General features: G+C 50.2%; 1 protein-coding gene across 2 annotated transcripts in view; it reads right to left on the bottom strand.

Moving 5' to 3' along the window:
• Positions 1 to 13523, bottom strand: part of LOC140480171 (guanine nucleotide exchange factor VAV3) — a 167368-nt gene that overhangs the window by 18789 nt on the left and 135056 nt on the right. For both annotated transcript variants that reach the window (XM_072574919.1, XM_072574920.1), the window contains exons 19-23: positions 12929 to 13065; positions 6418 to 6483; positions 6115 to 6149; positions 1529 to 1645; positions 91 to 178 (exon numbers count right to left, since the gene is read on the bottom strand). In XM_072574919.1, the coding sequence (XP_072431020.1) occupies positions 91 to 178; positions 1529 to 1645; positions 6115 to 6149; positions 6418 to 6483; positions 12929 to 13065 (443 nt within the window). The remainder of the gene's footprint in view (positions 1 to 90; positions 179 to 1528; positions 1646 to 6114; positions 6150 to 6417; positions 6484 to 12928; positions 13066 to 13523) is intronic.

Genomic DNA, 13523 nt, shown 5'->3' with positions numbered 1-13523 from the left:
ACTGGCCCAGCCAGAACACCCGGGTCCCCGCACCGAATACAGAAAGATAATTATTTCTGAAGCCAGGTATTTGGGTGGAAGATTACTCACGGTTAAAGCATGGAATCGCTTATTCTCAGCGATGTGAAAGGATGAATCTCTGGAAATGATTTTGATGTGTTTTACCTCATTGTTGTACCTGCTCAGAGAGTAAGTGATGGATGTGAGGCAGATAGAATCAGACATACAAAACAATCACCTGTTAATCCTTCAAGACCCTCAAACTACCATTCAACAGAATTGCGATGAGGATAAAGCCTACAGGCCACTTGGCCCATTAACTCTGTACTGGCATTTACTGTTCACACCAAACCCTTTGCATTTTCAGTATGCCATCTCACTCTTCCTCATTCCCTGTTCCTTTTGCAATTCCCACCTGCAATTATCTATTGCCCTCACCCGCCTCTATGGGCAGAGGCTTTAAACCATTTTCCGAATATTTATTTCCCGATTGGATTGATTAGTATTTATCTTTTTTATTTACCCACAGATTCTCCAACAAGGGGAAAGGTTGAGACCATATTTACCCTCTCCAACACCCTTAGCATCTTCAAATCTCTTTGAAATCTTATTTCTCCCAAAGCAACAAGAAAACTAGACACACAAGAGAAAGTGTTTGAGGAACTAATAGGGTTAAAGGCTGACAAGTTCCCTGGAGCTGAAGGTGTGTGTCCGAGGATATTAAAGGAGGTGGCTACAGAGAGAGTAGAAGCTGGGAATAATCTGCCAGGAATCCTTCAACTCTGCAAAATCACGGAGGGTTAGAAAACTGCCCAATGTCACCCCTTTATTTATAAAGAGAAGACAAAGTAACAGTAGGTCAATGAGCGTAAAGGCTGTTATTGGGAAAACATTTGAGTCTTTTTTAATGAAGGATATAATAGATATTCATAAACAAACGTAGAAATTGTAGTAGCAGCAATAGACCATTCAGCCCATCAAGTCCGCTCTGCTATTCAGTGAGATCATGGCTGACCTGATCATCCTCAACTTCACTTTCCTGCCTTTTCCCCATAACCCTGAGTCTCTTCCTGATTAAACATCTCCCCCTCTCTCTCTCTCAGCCTTGAATATGGTTTGTGTCCTCTGCAGTAATGAATTACAAAGATTCACTACTGTCTGAGAGAAGACATGCCTCCCCATCTCTGTCTTGTGAAAAGGTTGTTTCGTCTTGTGGGAGAGTCTAGGACTAGAGGCAATAATCTCAGAATAAAGGGTTGCAAGGTTAAGATAATCTCTGCCTGTCATAGAATCACTCAGCAGAGAACAGCTCCACCACATTCAACCATCTGTGCACACACCCACCCAACTCCCTCCACTCCTCCAGCCCCTTTACCAATAGCATGCCCTGTTTTAGATTGGGGTTTTTTTTTGTGTTGTAATTCTTGATGAATTCACTTCAACGTCCCAATGAGCCGACCCTGAGCTAATTCTCTTTTCTTTAAGTCGACGTTTCAGAGGGGGGACAGTGGACACAGGAACAACTCACTTCACACTGATGGCATACTCCCCACACTCCTTCACTCTCTGTCGGATTAGGAAGGTGCTGCTTCCACGGTTGATCAGCTCATTCTCGGCTTGCAGCCGTTCCATTGGCCCTGCGTACCTGATCAGTGACAGAAACAGCTTTAGTGATTGGATGGAGCTGGAATGATTTTCACAATCAGCCAAGAAAGACTTGCGTTTCCCTAGCACCTTTCGACACCTTCAGATTCCTTAAAGGACTCACTGCCAACAAATTCCCTGTCATTATGTGAAAATCAATAGAAGAATTGTGCATAGCAACATCCCACAAATCATTCTGACATTGAGAAAGGCTGTTTATAAATGATACTCCATCTGGGATATATATCAAACAGGTCACCAGGGGGCACGAACTCACCTTAAACTGCAGTTGTCTCATATTTTAACTCCAGGTGTGAGGGGGGGAGGGGGGGAGGGGGGGGGGGGGAAGGGGTTTAATATCTCAGCACAAACATCACAATCTTCGAACACTCACTTATTAATACCCTCCAGGAGAGTTGTCTAGAGCAGTATGTGAATAGTCCGACGAGGAAAGGGGCCGTATTGGACCTGGTACTGGGGAATGAGCCAGGCCAGGTGGTAGCAGTTACGATGGGGGATTTCTTTGGGAACAGTGACCACAATTCTGTAAGTTTTAGAATACTCGTAGACAAAGATGAGAGAGGTCCTAAGGGAAGAGTACTAAACTGGGCCAAGGCCAAGAATATCAAAATTAGACAGGACCTGGGAAATGTAGATTGGACACAGCTATTTGAAGGGAAGTCCACATTTGAGATGTGGGAGGTTTTCAAAAATAGGTTAAAGATAGTGCAGGACAGGCATATCCCGTTGAATACAAGGGATAGGAAGGACAAGATTCGTGAACTGTGGGTGACAGGAGAAATTGTATGACTAGCCAAGAGGAAAAGGGAAGCGTACATAAGGTCCAGGCAGCTAAGAAAAGAACAGGTCCTAGAGGAATATCGGGAGAGTAGGGCAGGTTTTAAATGAGGAATCAAGCGGGCTAAAAGGGGTCATGGAATAGCTTCAGCGAGCAGAATTAAGGAGAACCCCAAAGCCTTATATTCTTATATAAGAAGCAAGCAGGTAACTAGAGAAAGGATTGGTCCACTCAGGGATAAGGAAGGAAGGCTGTGTGTTAAACCTGAGAGAATGGGTGAGATTCTGAATGATTACTTTGCATCAGTGTTCACTGAGGAGAGGAACATGATGAATGTTGAGATTAGAGATAGAAGTTTGATTAGTCTGGATCACGTTGACATAAGTAGGGAAGGTGTGTTGGGTAGGCTAGAGGTTATTAAGGTGGACAAATCCCCAGGAACAGATGGGATCTATCTCAGGTTGCTGAGGGAGGTGAGAGGGGAAATAGCTGGGGCCCTGACAGATATCTTTGTAGCATCCTCAAACATAGGTGAGGTGCTGGAGGACTGGAGGGTTGCTCATGTTGTCCCCCTGTACAAGAAGGATAGTAGGGATATTCTGGGTAACTACAGACCAGTGAGCCTGACGTCAGTGGTGGGAACGTTGTGGAGAAGATACTGAGGGATAGGATCTATTTATATTTGGAAAAGAATGGGCTTATCAGTGATAGGCAACAGGGGAGATCGTGCCTTACCAACTTAATAGAGTTCTTTGAGGAAGTGACCAAGTTGATAGATGAAGGAAGGGCTGTTGGTGTCATATACATGGACTTTAGTAAGATTAGATTAGATTAGATTAGATTACTTACAGTGTGGAAACAGGCCCTTCGGCCCAACAAGCCCACACCGCCCCGCCGAAGCGCAACCCACCCATACCCCTTACCTAACACTACGGGCAATTTAGCATGGCCAATTCACCTGATCTGCACATCTTTGGACTGTGGGAGGAAACCGGAGCACCCGGAGGAAACCCACGCAGACACGGGGAGAACGTGCAAACTCCACACAGTCAGTCGCCTGAGGCGGGAAATGAACCCGGGTCTCAGGCGCTGTGAGGCAGCAGTGACAACGTGCCGCCCATGGTAAGGTTCCCCATGGTACACTAATGGAGAAAGTGAAGTCACATGGTGTGCAGGGTGTTCTAGCTCAGTGGATAAAGAACTGGTTGAGCAACAGGAGACAGAGAGTAGTAGTTGAAGGGAGTTTCTCGAAATGGAGAAAGGTGACCAGTGGTGTTCCACAGGGGTCAGTGCTGGGGCCACTGTTGTTTGTGATATACATAAATGATCTGGAAGAGGGCACTGTTGGTATGATCAGCAAGTTTGCAGATGACACGAAGATTGGTGGAGTAGCAGAAAGCATAAGGGACTGTTAGAGAATACAGGAGGATATAGATAGACTGGAGAGTTGGGCGGAGAAGTGGCAGATGGAGTGTTTCAATATTAACGTAGAAACACAGTATCGCATTAATTGAGGATTTGTGGATAGAATTTAGGAATAAACAAAGGCAGACACACTGAGGAGTGTATTATAGAGGCCCCCACCCAATGCTTAGGGATACAGATGCTTAGGAATTGGGCGACAGGTCTAGACAGTGGATTTGGATTGGCTCAGGCTTGAGGGCCAAAGGGCCTGTTCTTGGGCTGTAAATTTTCTTTGTTCAAATAACAAATGTCTTCAGTATACTGACCCTCTGACAGTGCGGCACTCCCTCAGCACTGACCCTCTGACAATGCGGCACTCCCTCAGCACTGACCCTCTGACAGTGCGGCACTCCCTCAGCACTGACCCTCTGACAGTGCTGCACTCCCTCAGCACTGACCCTCTGACAGTGCGGCACTCCCTCAGCACTGACCCTCTAACAGTGCGGCACTCCCTCAGCACTGACCCTCTGACAGTGCGGCACTCCCTCAGCACTGACCATCCGACGGTGCGGCATTCCCTCAGTACTGACCCTCTGACAGTGTGGCACTCCCTCAGCACTGACCCTCTGACAGTGCGGCACTCCCTCAGTACTGACCCTCTGACAGTGCGGCACTCCCTCAGCACTGACCCTCTGACAGTGCTGCACTCCCTCAGCACTGACCCTCTGACAGTGCGGCACTCCCTCAGTACTGACCCTCTGACAGTGCGGCACTCCCTCAGCACTGACCCTCTGACAGTGTGGCACTCCCTCAGCACTGACCGTCTGACAGTGCGGCACTCCCTCAGTACTGACCGTCCGACACTGCAGCATTCCCTCAGTACTGACCCTCTGACAGTGTGGCACTCCCTCAGTACTGACCGTCCGACAGTGCGGCATTCCCTCAGTACTGACTGTCCGACAGTGCGGCACTCCCTCAGTACTGACCGTCCGACACTGCGGCATTCCCTCAGCACTGACCCTCTGACAGTGTGGCACTCCCTCAGCACTGACCGTCCGACAGTGCGGCACTCCCTCAGTACTGACCGTCCGACACTGCGGCACTCCCTCAGTACTGACCCTCTGACAGTGTGGCACTCCCTTAGCACTGACCGTCCGACAGTGCGGCACTCCCTCAGTACTGACCGTCCGACACTGCGGCACGCCCTCAGTACTGACCCTCTGACAGTGCGGCATATGACTCTACCGGAAGAACATGGCTCTGTTGTGTAACCCAGATACTTGTGTGTCTGAGAAGTGTAATGTTTTTGTAAAAGATGGTTATAACAAGTGTCTGTTGGATTTTTAACACCACAACATCCACCTGCAGTTTCGCCTGTTATCGGAGGTAACAGGCAAATCATATATTCATTAAAATACCCTGCTCATGGGATACTCACTTTCTCTCTTGAAATCGATATTTATTTCAGAATCTGAGGATTTCATCGATAACAGACCAACTCCTTCTCTCTTCCTGTGAACCACTCACCGGGTAGCCACATCACCCAATGATAACGAAGTCTGTGACCAGAGTTTGCATCTCCCATTGAGCCAGTCATGAGGTGCGGATCCCCCCACACCACTCAATGGGGGAGAGCTTTGGAACCATCGATCCAAAGTCCCCTGTTCCTCCTGAACTCGCTATAATCTCCACACGTCACATCTCCAATTACTCAGATCCTGGAGCCCAATATGTGGTGTCCTGAGAGAAATCACTCTCATTTCCATTGGAAAGAATTAACATGAACAGCCTCCACTGTCTCCCCCTGGAGTCTACTCCAATGATTACCCACGATCACTCTGGAATATTGATCCCTGGATCACTCTGGAATATTGATCCCTGGATCACACTGGAATATTGATCCCTGGATCACTCTGGAATAGTAATCCCTGGATCACACTGGAATATTGATCCCCAGATCACTCTGGAATCTGTCCCTTGGAGGTCAAGCTCTGCAGGGTTTCCTGACCTGGACACAGTGGGGCAGCTGGTCAGGGAGGACCTGATCTGTTCACAGGAGAATCCTAACAGCAACGAGCTCATTAACTTGCCCAACAATGGCTCCCATCCCCTCAGCTCGTGCCTATCGAAACTGGGCCAAGCAACTCATGAACTCCAATCAATTCTCGCCTCTTAATTTACTTCGTTGGTCAGAAATCTCAGAACATCAAACACTCCTTGTTTTTACCAGGAATTGATTTGACCGTCTGTTTACCACAAGTACATACCATGGGAATCCAGAGTAATCCGTGGGTTTGGGGACCTGTGGACAGAATGACAATCACGAGTCAGTGAACAGTAATCCCCGAAAATCAGCTCCCAGCACATTGACACTGTGCTGCCCCATCCCTGGGGTCATTGCCAGGGGCTGTACTGCTGACCCCTCTCCCACCAACACTAAAGGGACAGATTTCCTGTCCTCTCCCTCTCACATCCCTGGCTTTGTAACCCCTGTCTCTCTGACAGACCCTAAAGGTCTGACCATTGTTGCTGTCATGGATATTGGGGAAGTGGGCAATGTATTTACTTACACAGGGCAAGGGCTTCACTGAGTCACTCGGAAAAAATCCAATTTCCCTTGTTGTCAGATTTTTACCCTGAAACAAGGACAGAGATATTTAACTAACACAATGAGCCAAAATCACAGAAACATACACAGACACACAGTTACTTGGTGGAATTTAAATTCAATAAAAATGTGGAATAAGAGTCTAATGATGTCTATGAATCCACTGTCAATTGTTAGGAAAACCCATTGGGTCACGAAAGCCCTTTAGGGAAGGAAACTGCCATCCTTACCTGGTCTGGCCTACATGTGACTCCAGACCCACAGCAATGGGGTTAACTCCTAACTGCCCTCTGGGCAATTAGGGATAGGCAATAAATGCTGGCCTAACCAGCAACACCCACATCCCCTGAATGAATAAAAAGGAGCACTCTGAGACAGACACTCGCACACGTGAACATTTTCTCAAACACACAGGATTATACAGACACAGGATCTCACCCTCAGACAGACACAGATGTAATAAGACACAATCATATACACAAACCAGGATACTGCAAGGTACAAAGTTGTTAATATCATCTGTTTGTGGGATAAAAAGAGGCAAGTTAGACCATTGCGTCCTTTCTGAATCTTACAAACAGGTTTCAGTCAGTTTTAGCACCCCTTCCCCCCCCCTCCCCCCCCAATCCTTGCCCTAGTTTTGCAAGTCCATTTCCTTCAGATAAGAATCTGCCTTCCTCTTGCAAGGCTGAGTCAGACCTGCTGGTAGCACTCCATCAGGACAGTCTACTCCAGATCGGAATCACCCACTAAATGGAGGAGCTTTCTCACCTCCCACATGGCTTTTAGCTTCTGGACCATCTGAGTCCTGATCCTTCCACAGTCTCTGCCAATCTCCTCTGCTGGTCTCTGATGTGTTGATCTGTAACCGAGGGCCCTCATCACTGCAGCTATTCTCCTGAGCCTTTACTGTACACTCTCCAGTACCTTCACATCCTTCCTAAAGCCTAGCTGCAGGTTCTCCACACCCATCAGAAGTTTATGCAAAGCAGGTTGGGGTAGCCATGGTAACTGCCGTGTTATGGGGATAGAGTTGGGGGATTGGGAGCGGGTCTGGGTGGGATTTTCTTCAGAGGGTCAGTGCAAACTCGATGGGCCGAATGGTCTCTTTCCACATTGGAGGGATTCCATGCATGCAAACTGGTCACAACCGTCCAGTTGAGGCTCTGTACTGGTTTGTCATTCTCCTGCTGGAGAGGAAGTTCTGCCTCTTACTATTAAAGCCTGGTGTCCTGTACACTTCACACACCGTGTTTGTAAGCTGTGCTGCCAGTTTCGACCATGTGTGTCCATTAACCCATTGGGGTCCCTCTGCTCCTGCACTCCCTTTACACATGGCAGCTTCAGCCTCAGTGACTTGGTGGGTCTCCTCTGTCCCTCGTGGTCCTTGCAGTGATGTTGTGGTGTTGGTCTCAGTGTTGGTGATGGCAGTGTGGTGGGTCCAGTCTGAAAATCCCACTAGCAGCCTCACAGGTGGTGTCCCCATAGACACTCCAGGAACCCAGGAGCGGTGAAGGGAACAGTCGATATATTTGCTCCTAACTTACACTAAACTTTTTAAATATAATTTCTGTAATTGGCACAGAATTGGGGCAACTTACACACATCTCAGTGTATTCCCTTAAATACAAATGACAATTAATTGCTGTTCTATTCTATCTGATATTGGAGTTCCTTGTTCTTCAAAACAAATGTACAATTTTCACAATTCTCTGCTTTAAATGTCTCCTGTCAGTCCCACCGGCCTGTCTGCGTCTTCTTGAAGTCTCTCACTGCCTTCCTCACCATTTGTAATCGCTCCAAGTTTACTGCCACCTGGAAATGTCAAGACTGAGCTGTGCCCACTCCCACGTGGACCCTGGCAATGATCGAGGAAAACAATCTGGTCCAGAGCCCTCGCGAACCACGAAAGCAACCTTCCTCCAATCTGAGAAACAACCCATTGTCGCTACCCTCTGCTTCCTGTCGCTCAGCTGCAGCTGTCCCTTGCCTTCCACATGTCAGAGACACACTCACTGTAGGGCACATTGTCAAACACAATTCACACAACCACATAGATTACATTAACCACACCACCAGAGTCAACTCCTGTGCTATCAAAAAGCTTAATCCAATTTATTAAACCCGTTCACCCCTAATCAAATCCGTATTGGCTTTGCTTAATGAACACCACACAGCTAAAGAATTACTGATTAGTTCAGTCTCAGGTGATGATTTCTGAAAGATGTCCCATCACCAAGATGAAACGGATTGGCCGAAAATCGCTTTCAGTCTTGCTTGAGGAGCTAATGACTGTGCAATTTCTCAGGTGTCTGTCATTACCCCGCTCACCCGATGGAGACATCAATCAGTGGTTCTGTCATTGTGGCCAAGTGGCCAAGGTGATGGATTTGAAACCCATTGGGGTTTACCCACACAAGTTCAAATCTGGTTGACGACAACTGAGGGAAGAAAATGGAGACAGTGACCACTGTCTGTGAGACCATCTCCCAATGACAGCAGATCCCTGATACAAACCACACAAGGTCTCACAGAGACTCATTTCTCAAGGATGTAGGTTTGCTCGCTGAGCTAAAAGGTTCGGTTTCAGACATTTCGTCACCATACTGGGTAACATCATCAGTGAGCCTCCAGATGAAGCACTGGCGCCATTGCCCCTTTTCTATTTGTGTTTAGGTTTCCTTGGGTTGGTGATATCATTTCCTGTCATTTTTCTCAGGGTGTGGTAAATGGGAGCCAAGTCAATGAGTTTGTTGATAGAGTTCTGGTTGGGATCCCATTTACCATCTACTGAGAAAAATAACAGGAAATGACATCACCACAGGAAATGATGTCACTGCAAGAAATGACCTCACCTACTCATGGAATCACAAACACATAAATAGAAAGCAGGCCATGTCACCAGTGCTTCATCCAGAGGCTCACTGATGATGTTACCTCGTATGGTGACAAAACGTCTGAAACAGAACCTTCCAGCTCAGCGAGCAAAACTACATCCAGAACCTCAACCTGAGATCCAAATCTTCTCAAAACTAGCTAACTCATTTCTCACTCAACTGGAAACGTAATGTTGCAGCACATCCTTCTCAAACCATTCCTGGAATTCCTGACATTTTGTGACAGTTCATCGGATATGACCACCACAGGCTGGAGGAGTATTAATTGCTGATCCCGAGTCCTCCCAGAGAGTAGTTGATAGTCACCCACCTTGCTGTGGGTCTGGGGTCACATATAGCCCAGACCCGGTGATGGTTCCTTCACTAACGGACATTCACAAACCGGGATGGGTTTATAATAAATATTGACAATGACATCATGGTCATTATCAGACTGTTTTTTTTTCACATCCACAATACCCAGCCTCAAAACAGACAACTAACCCCAACAGTGCAGCACTCCCTCAGCACTGACCCTCCAACAGTGCAGCACTCCCTCAGCACTGACCCTCCAACAGTGCGGCACTCCCTCAACACTGACCCTCCAACAGTGCAGCACTCCCTCAACACTGACCCTCCAACAGTGCGGCACTCCCTCAACACTGACCCTCTGACAGTGCAGCACTCCCTCAACACTGACCCTCCAACAGTGCGGCACTCCCTCAACACTGACCCTCCAACAGTGCAGCACTCCCTCAACACTGACCCTCCAACAGTGCGGCACTCCCTCAACACTGACCCTCCAACAGTGCAGCACTCCCTCAACACTGACCCTCCAACAGTGCGGCACTCCCTCAGTACTGACCCTCTGACAGTGCAGCACTCCCTCAACACTGACCCTCCAACAGTGCAGCACTCCCTCAGTACTGACCCTCTGACAGTGCAGCACTCCCTCAGTACTGACCCTCTGACAGTGCGGCACTCCCTCAGTACTGACCCTCTGACAGTGCAGCACTCCCTCAGTACTGACCCTCTGACAGTGCAGCACTCCCTCAGTACTGACCCTCCAACAGTGCAGCACTCCCTCAGCACTGACCCTCTGACAGTGCAGCACTCCCTCAACACTGACCCTCCAACAGTGCGGCACTCCCTCAGCACTGACCCTCTGACAGTGCAGCACTCCCTGAACACTGACCCTCCAACAGTGCGGCACTCCCTCAGTACTGACCCTCTGACAGTGCAGCACTCCCTCAACACTGACCCTCCAACAGTGCGGCACTCCCTCAGCACTGACCCTCTGACAGTGCAGCACTCCCTGAACACTGACCCTCCAACAGTGCGGCACTCCCTCAGTACTGACCCTCTGACAGTGCAGCACTCCCTCAACACTGACCCTCCAACAGTGCGGCACTCCCTCAACACTGACCCTCCAACAGTGCAGCACTCCCTCAACACTGACCCTCCAACAGTGCGGCACTCCCTCAGTACTGACCCTCTGACAGTGCAGCACTCCCTCAACACTGACCCTCCAACAGTGCGGCACTCCCTCAACACTGACCCTCCAACAGTGCAGCACTCCCTCAACACTGACCCTCCAACAGTGCGGCACTCCCTCAACACTGACCCTCCAACAGTGCGGCACTCCCTCAGTACTGACCCTCTGACAGTGCAGCACTCCCTCAGTACTGACCCTCTGACAGTGCAGCACTCCCTCAGTACTGACCCTCTGACAGTGCAGCACTCCCTCAACACTGACCCTCCAACAGTGCGGCACTCCCTCAGTACTGACCCTCTGACAGTGCAGCACTCCCTCAGTACTGACCCTCTGACAGTGCAGCACTCCCTCAGTACTGACCCTCCGACAGTGCAGCACTCCCTCAACACTGACCCTCCAACAGTGCAGCACTCCCTCAACACTGACCCTCCAACAGTGCAGCACTCCCTCAGCACTGACCCTCCAACAGTGCGGCACTCCCTCAGCACTGACCCTCTGACAGTGCGGCACTCCCTCAACACTGACCCTCTGACAGTGCAGCACTCCCTCAACACTGACCCTCCAACAGTGCGGCACTCCCTCAGCACTGACCCTCTGACAGTGCAGCACTCCCTCAACACTGACCCTCCAACAGTGCAGCACTCCCTCAACACTGACCCTCCAACAGTGCGGCACTCCCACAGCACTGACCCTCCAACAGTGCGGCACTCCCTCAGCACTGACCCTCTGACAGTGCAGCACTCCCTCAACACTGACCCTCCAACAGTGCAGCACTCCCTCAACACTGACCCTCTGACAGTGCAGCACTCCCTCAACACTGACCCTCCAACAGTGCGGCACTCCCTCAGTACTGACCCTCTGACAGTGCAGCACTCCCTCAGTACTGACCCTCCGACAGTGCAGCACTCCCTCAACACTGACCCTCCAACAGTGCAGCACTCCCTCAACACTGACCCTCCAACAGTGCAGCACTCCCTCAGCACTGACCCTCCAACAGTGCGGCACTCCCTCAGCACTGACCCTCTGACAGTGCGGCACTCCCTCAGCACTGACCCTCTGACAGTGCAGCACTCCCTCAACACTGACCCTCCAACAGTGCGGCACTCCCTCAGCACTGACCCTCTGACAGTGCAGCACTCCCTCAACACTGACCCTCCAACAGTGCAGCACTCCCTCAACACTGACCCTCCAACAGTGCGGCACTCCCTCAGCACTGACCCTCTGACAGTGCAGCACTCCCTCAACACTGACCCTCCAACAGTGCAGCACTCCCTCAACACTGACCCTCTGACAGTGCAGCACTCCCTCAACACTGACCCTCCAACAGTGCGGCACTCCCTCAGCACTGACCCTCCGACAGTGCAGCACTCCCTCAGTACTGACCCTCCGACAGTGCGGCACTCCCTCAGTACTGACCCTCCGACAGTGCAGCACTCCCTCAACACTGACCCTCCGACAGTGCAGCACTGCCTCAGTACTGACCCTCTGACAGTGCAGCACTCCCTCAGCACTGACTATCTGACAGTGCAGCACTCCCTCAGCACTGACCCTCTGACAGTGCAGCACTCCCTCAGTACTGACCCTCCGACAGTGCAGCACTGCCTCAGTACTGACCCTCTGACAGTGCAGCACTCCCTCAACACTGACCCTCCAACAGTGCGGCACTCCCTCAGTACTGACCCTCCAACAGTGCGGCACTCCTTCAGTACTGACCCTCCGACAGTGCGGCACTCCCTCAGCACTGACCCTCTGACAGTGCGGCACTCCCTAGTACTGACCCTCTAACAGTGCGGCACTCCCTCAGCAGTGACCCTCTGACAGTGCGACACTCCCTCAGCACTGACCCTCTGACAGTGCGGCACTCCCTCAGCACTGACCCTCTGACAGTGCAGCACTCCCTCAGCACTGACCCTCTGACAGTGCAGCACTCCCTCAGCACTGACCCACTCACACTGTGAGACTGTCTTAGTGATACTGTGAGTGTCTGTCTGGAGTTTGTGGTGAATTCCCTGGAGTGGGATTTGGATCCGGAATGTTTGGGGAGCTGTTGTTACAGATGGAGCTATTATCTCAGGTGGTCTCTCAGGAGAAGGGTGTCCTACCTGCCACCAGGTGGAGTGAGCTTCAGCACAGATCACCTCGAGGATGTCCCCGAGCTGTATGTGTAAGGCAGGGCCTGTGTTCCCTGGCGGCTGAGGGGTTCCATTGTATCTCCTCACCACCTGCATCTTCGGTAACCCTGGAAACAAACAGGCAGTGTCAGTCAGGTAACACCGAATCCCTAAATAACACAGCAGGCCATTCAGCCCGTCGTTTTGTGCTTGCTCTCTGAAAGAACAACGCACTTTGTGTCACAGCGAACTCCCCCCCACCCCCCCCCCCCCCTCTCCCCACCATGACCGCCTCCATATCCACAGTCTGTGTTTTCTTCAGCGTCAGGTAACCAATTATTTTATGAAAGCTCCCATTGTTGCTGCCTGCACCACACTCTCAGGCAGTACAAACCAGATTCTGACCACTCACTGAGTGGAAACATTTCTTCTCCTGGCTCACTGCATCCATAATGTGTGGAAGCAGGCCATTCTGCCCATTGAGTCCTCACAGGTCCTCCGAAGAGCATCCCAGCCAGACCCCGTTTAATAATATCCCTCCTAAAGCAGGACGACCTGAACTCTATAGACTGGTCCAGAAGAGGCC

Source organism: Chiloscyllium punctatum, chromosome 7 (assembly GCF_047496795.1).
Source record: "Chiloscyllium punctatum isolate Juve2018m chromosome 7, sChiPun1.3, whole genome shotgun sequence".
In the NCBI taxonomy this organism is placed as follows: Eukaryota; Metazoa; Chordata; class Chondrichthyes; order Orectolobiformes; family Hemiscylliidae; genus Chiloscyllium; species Chiloscyllium punctatum.
The sequence above is the reverse complement of the archived record's forward strand: the minus strand, read 5'-3'. Positions and strand labels throughout refer to the sequence as shown.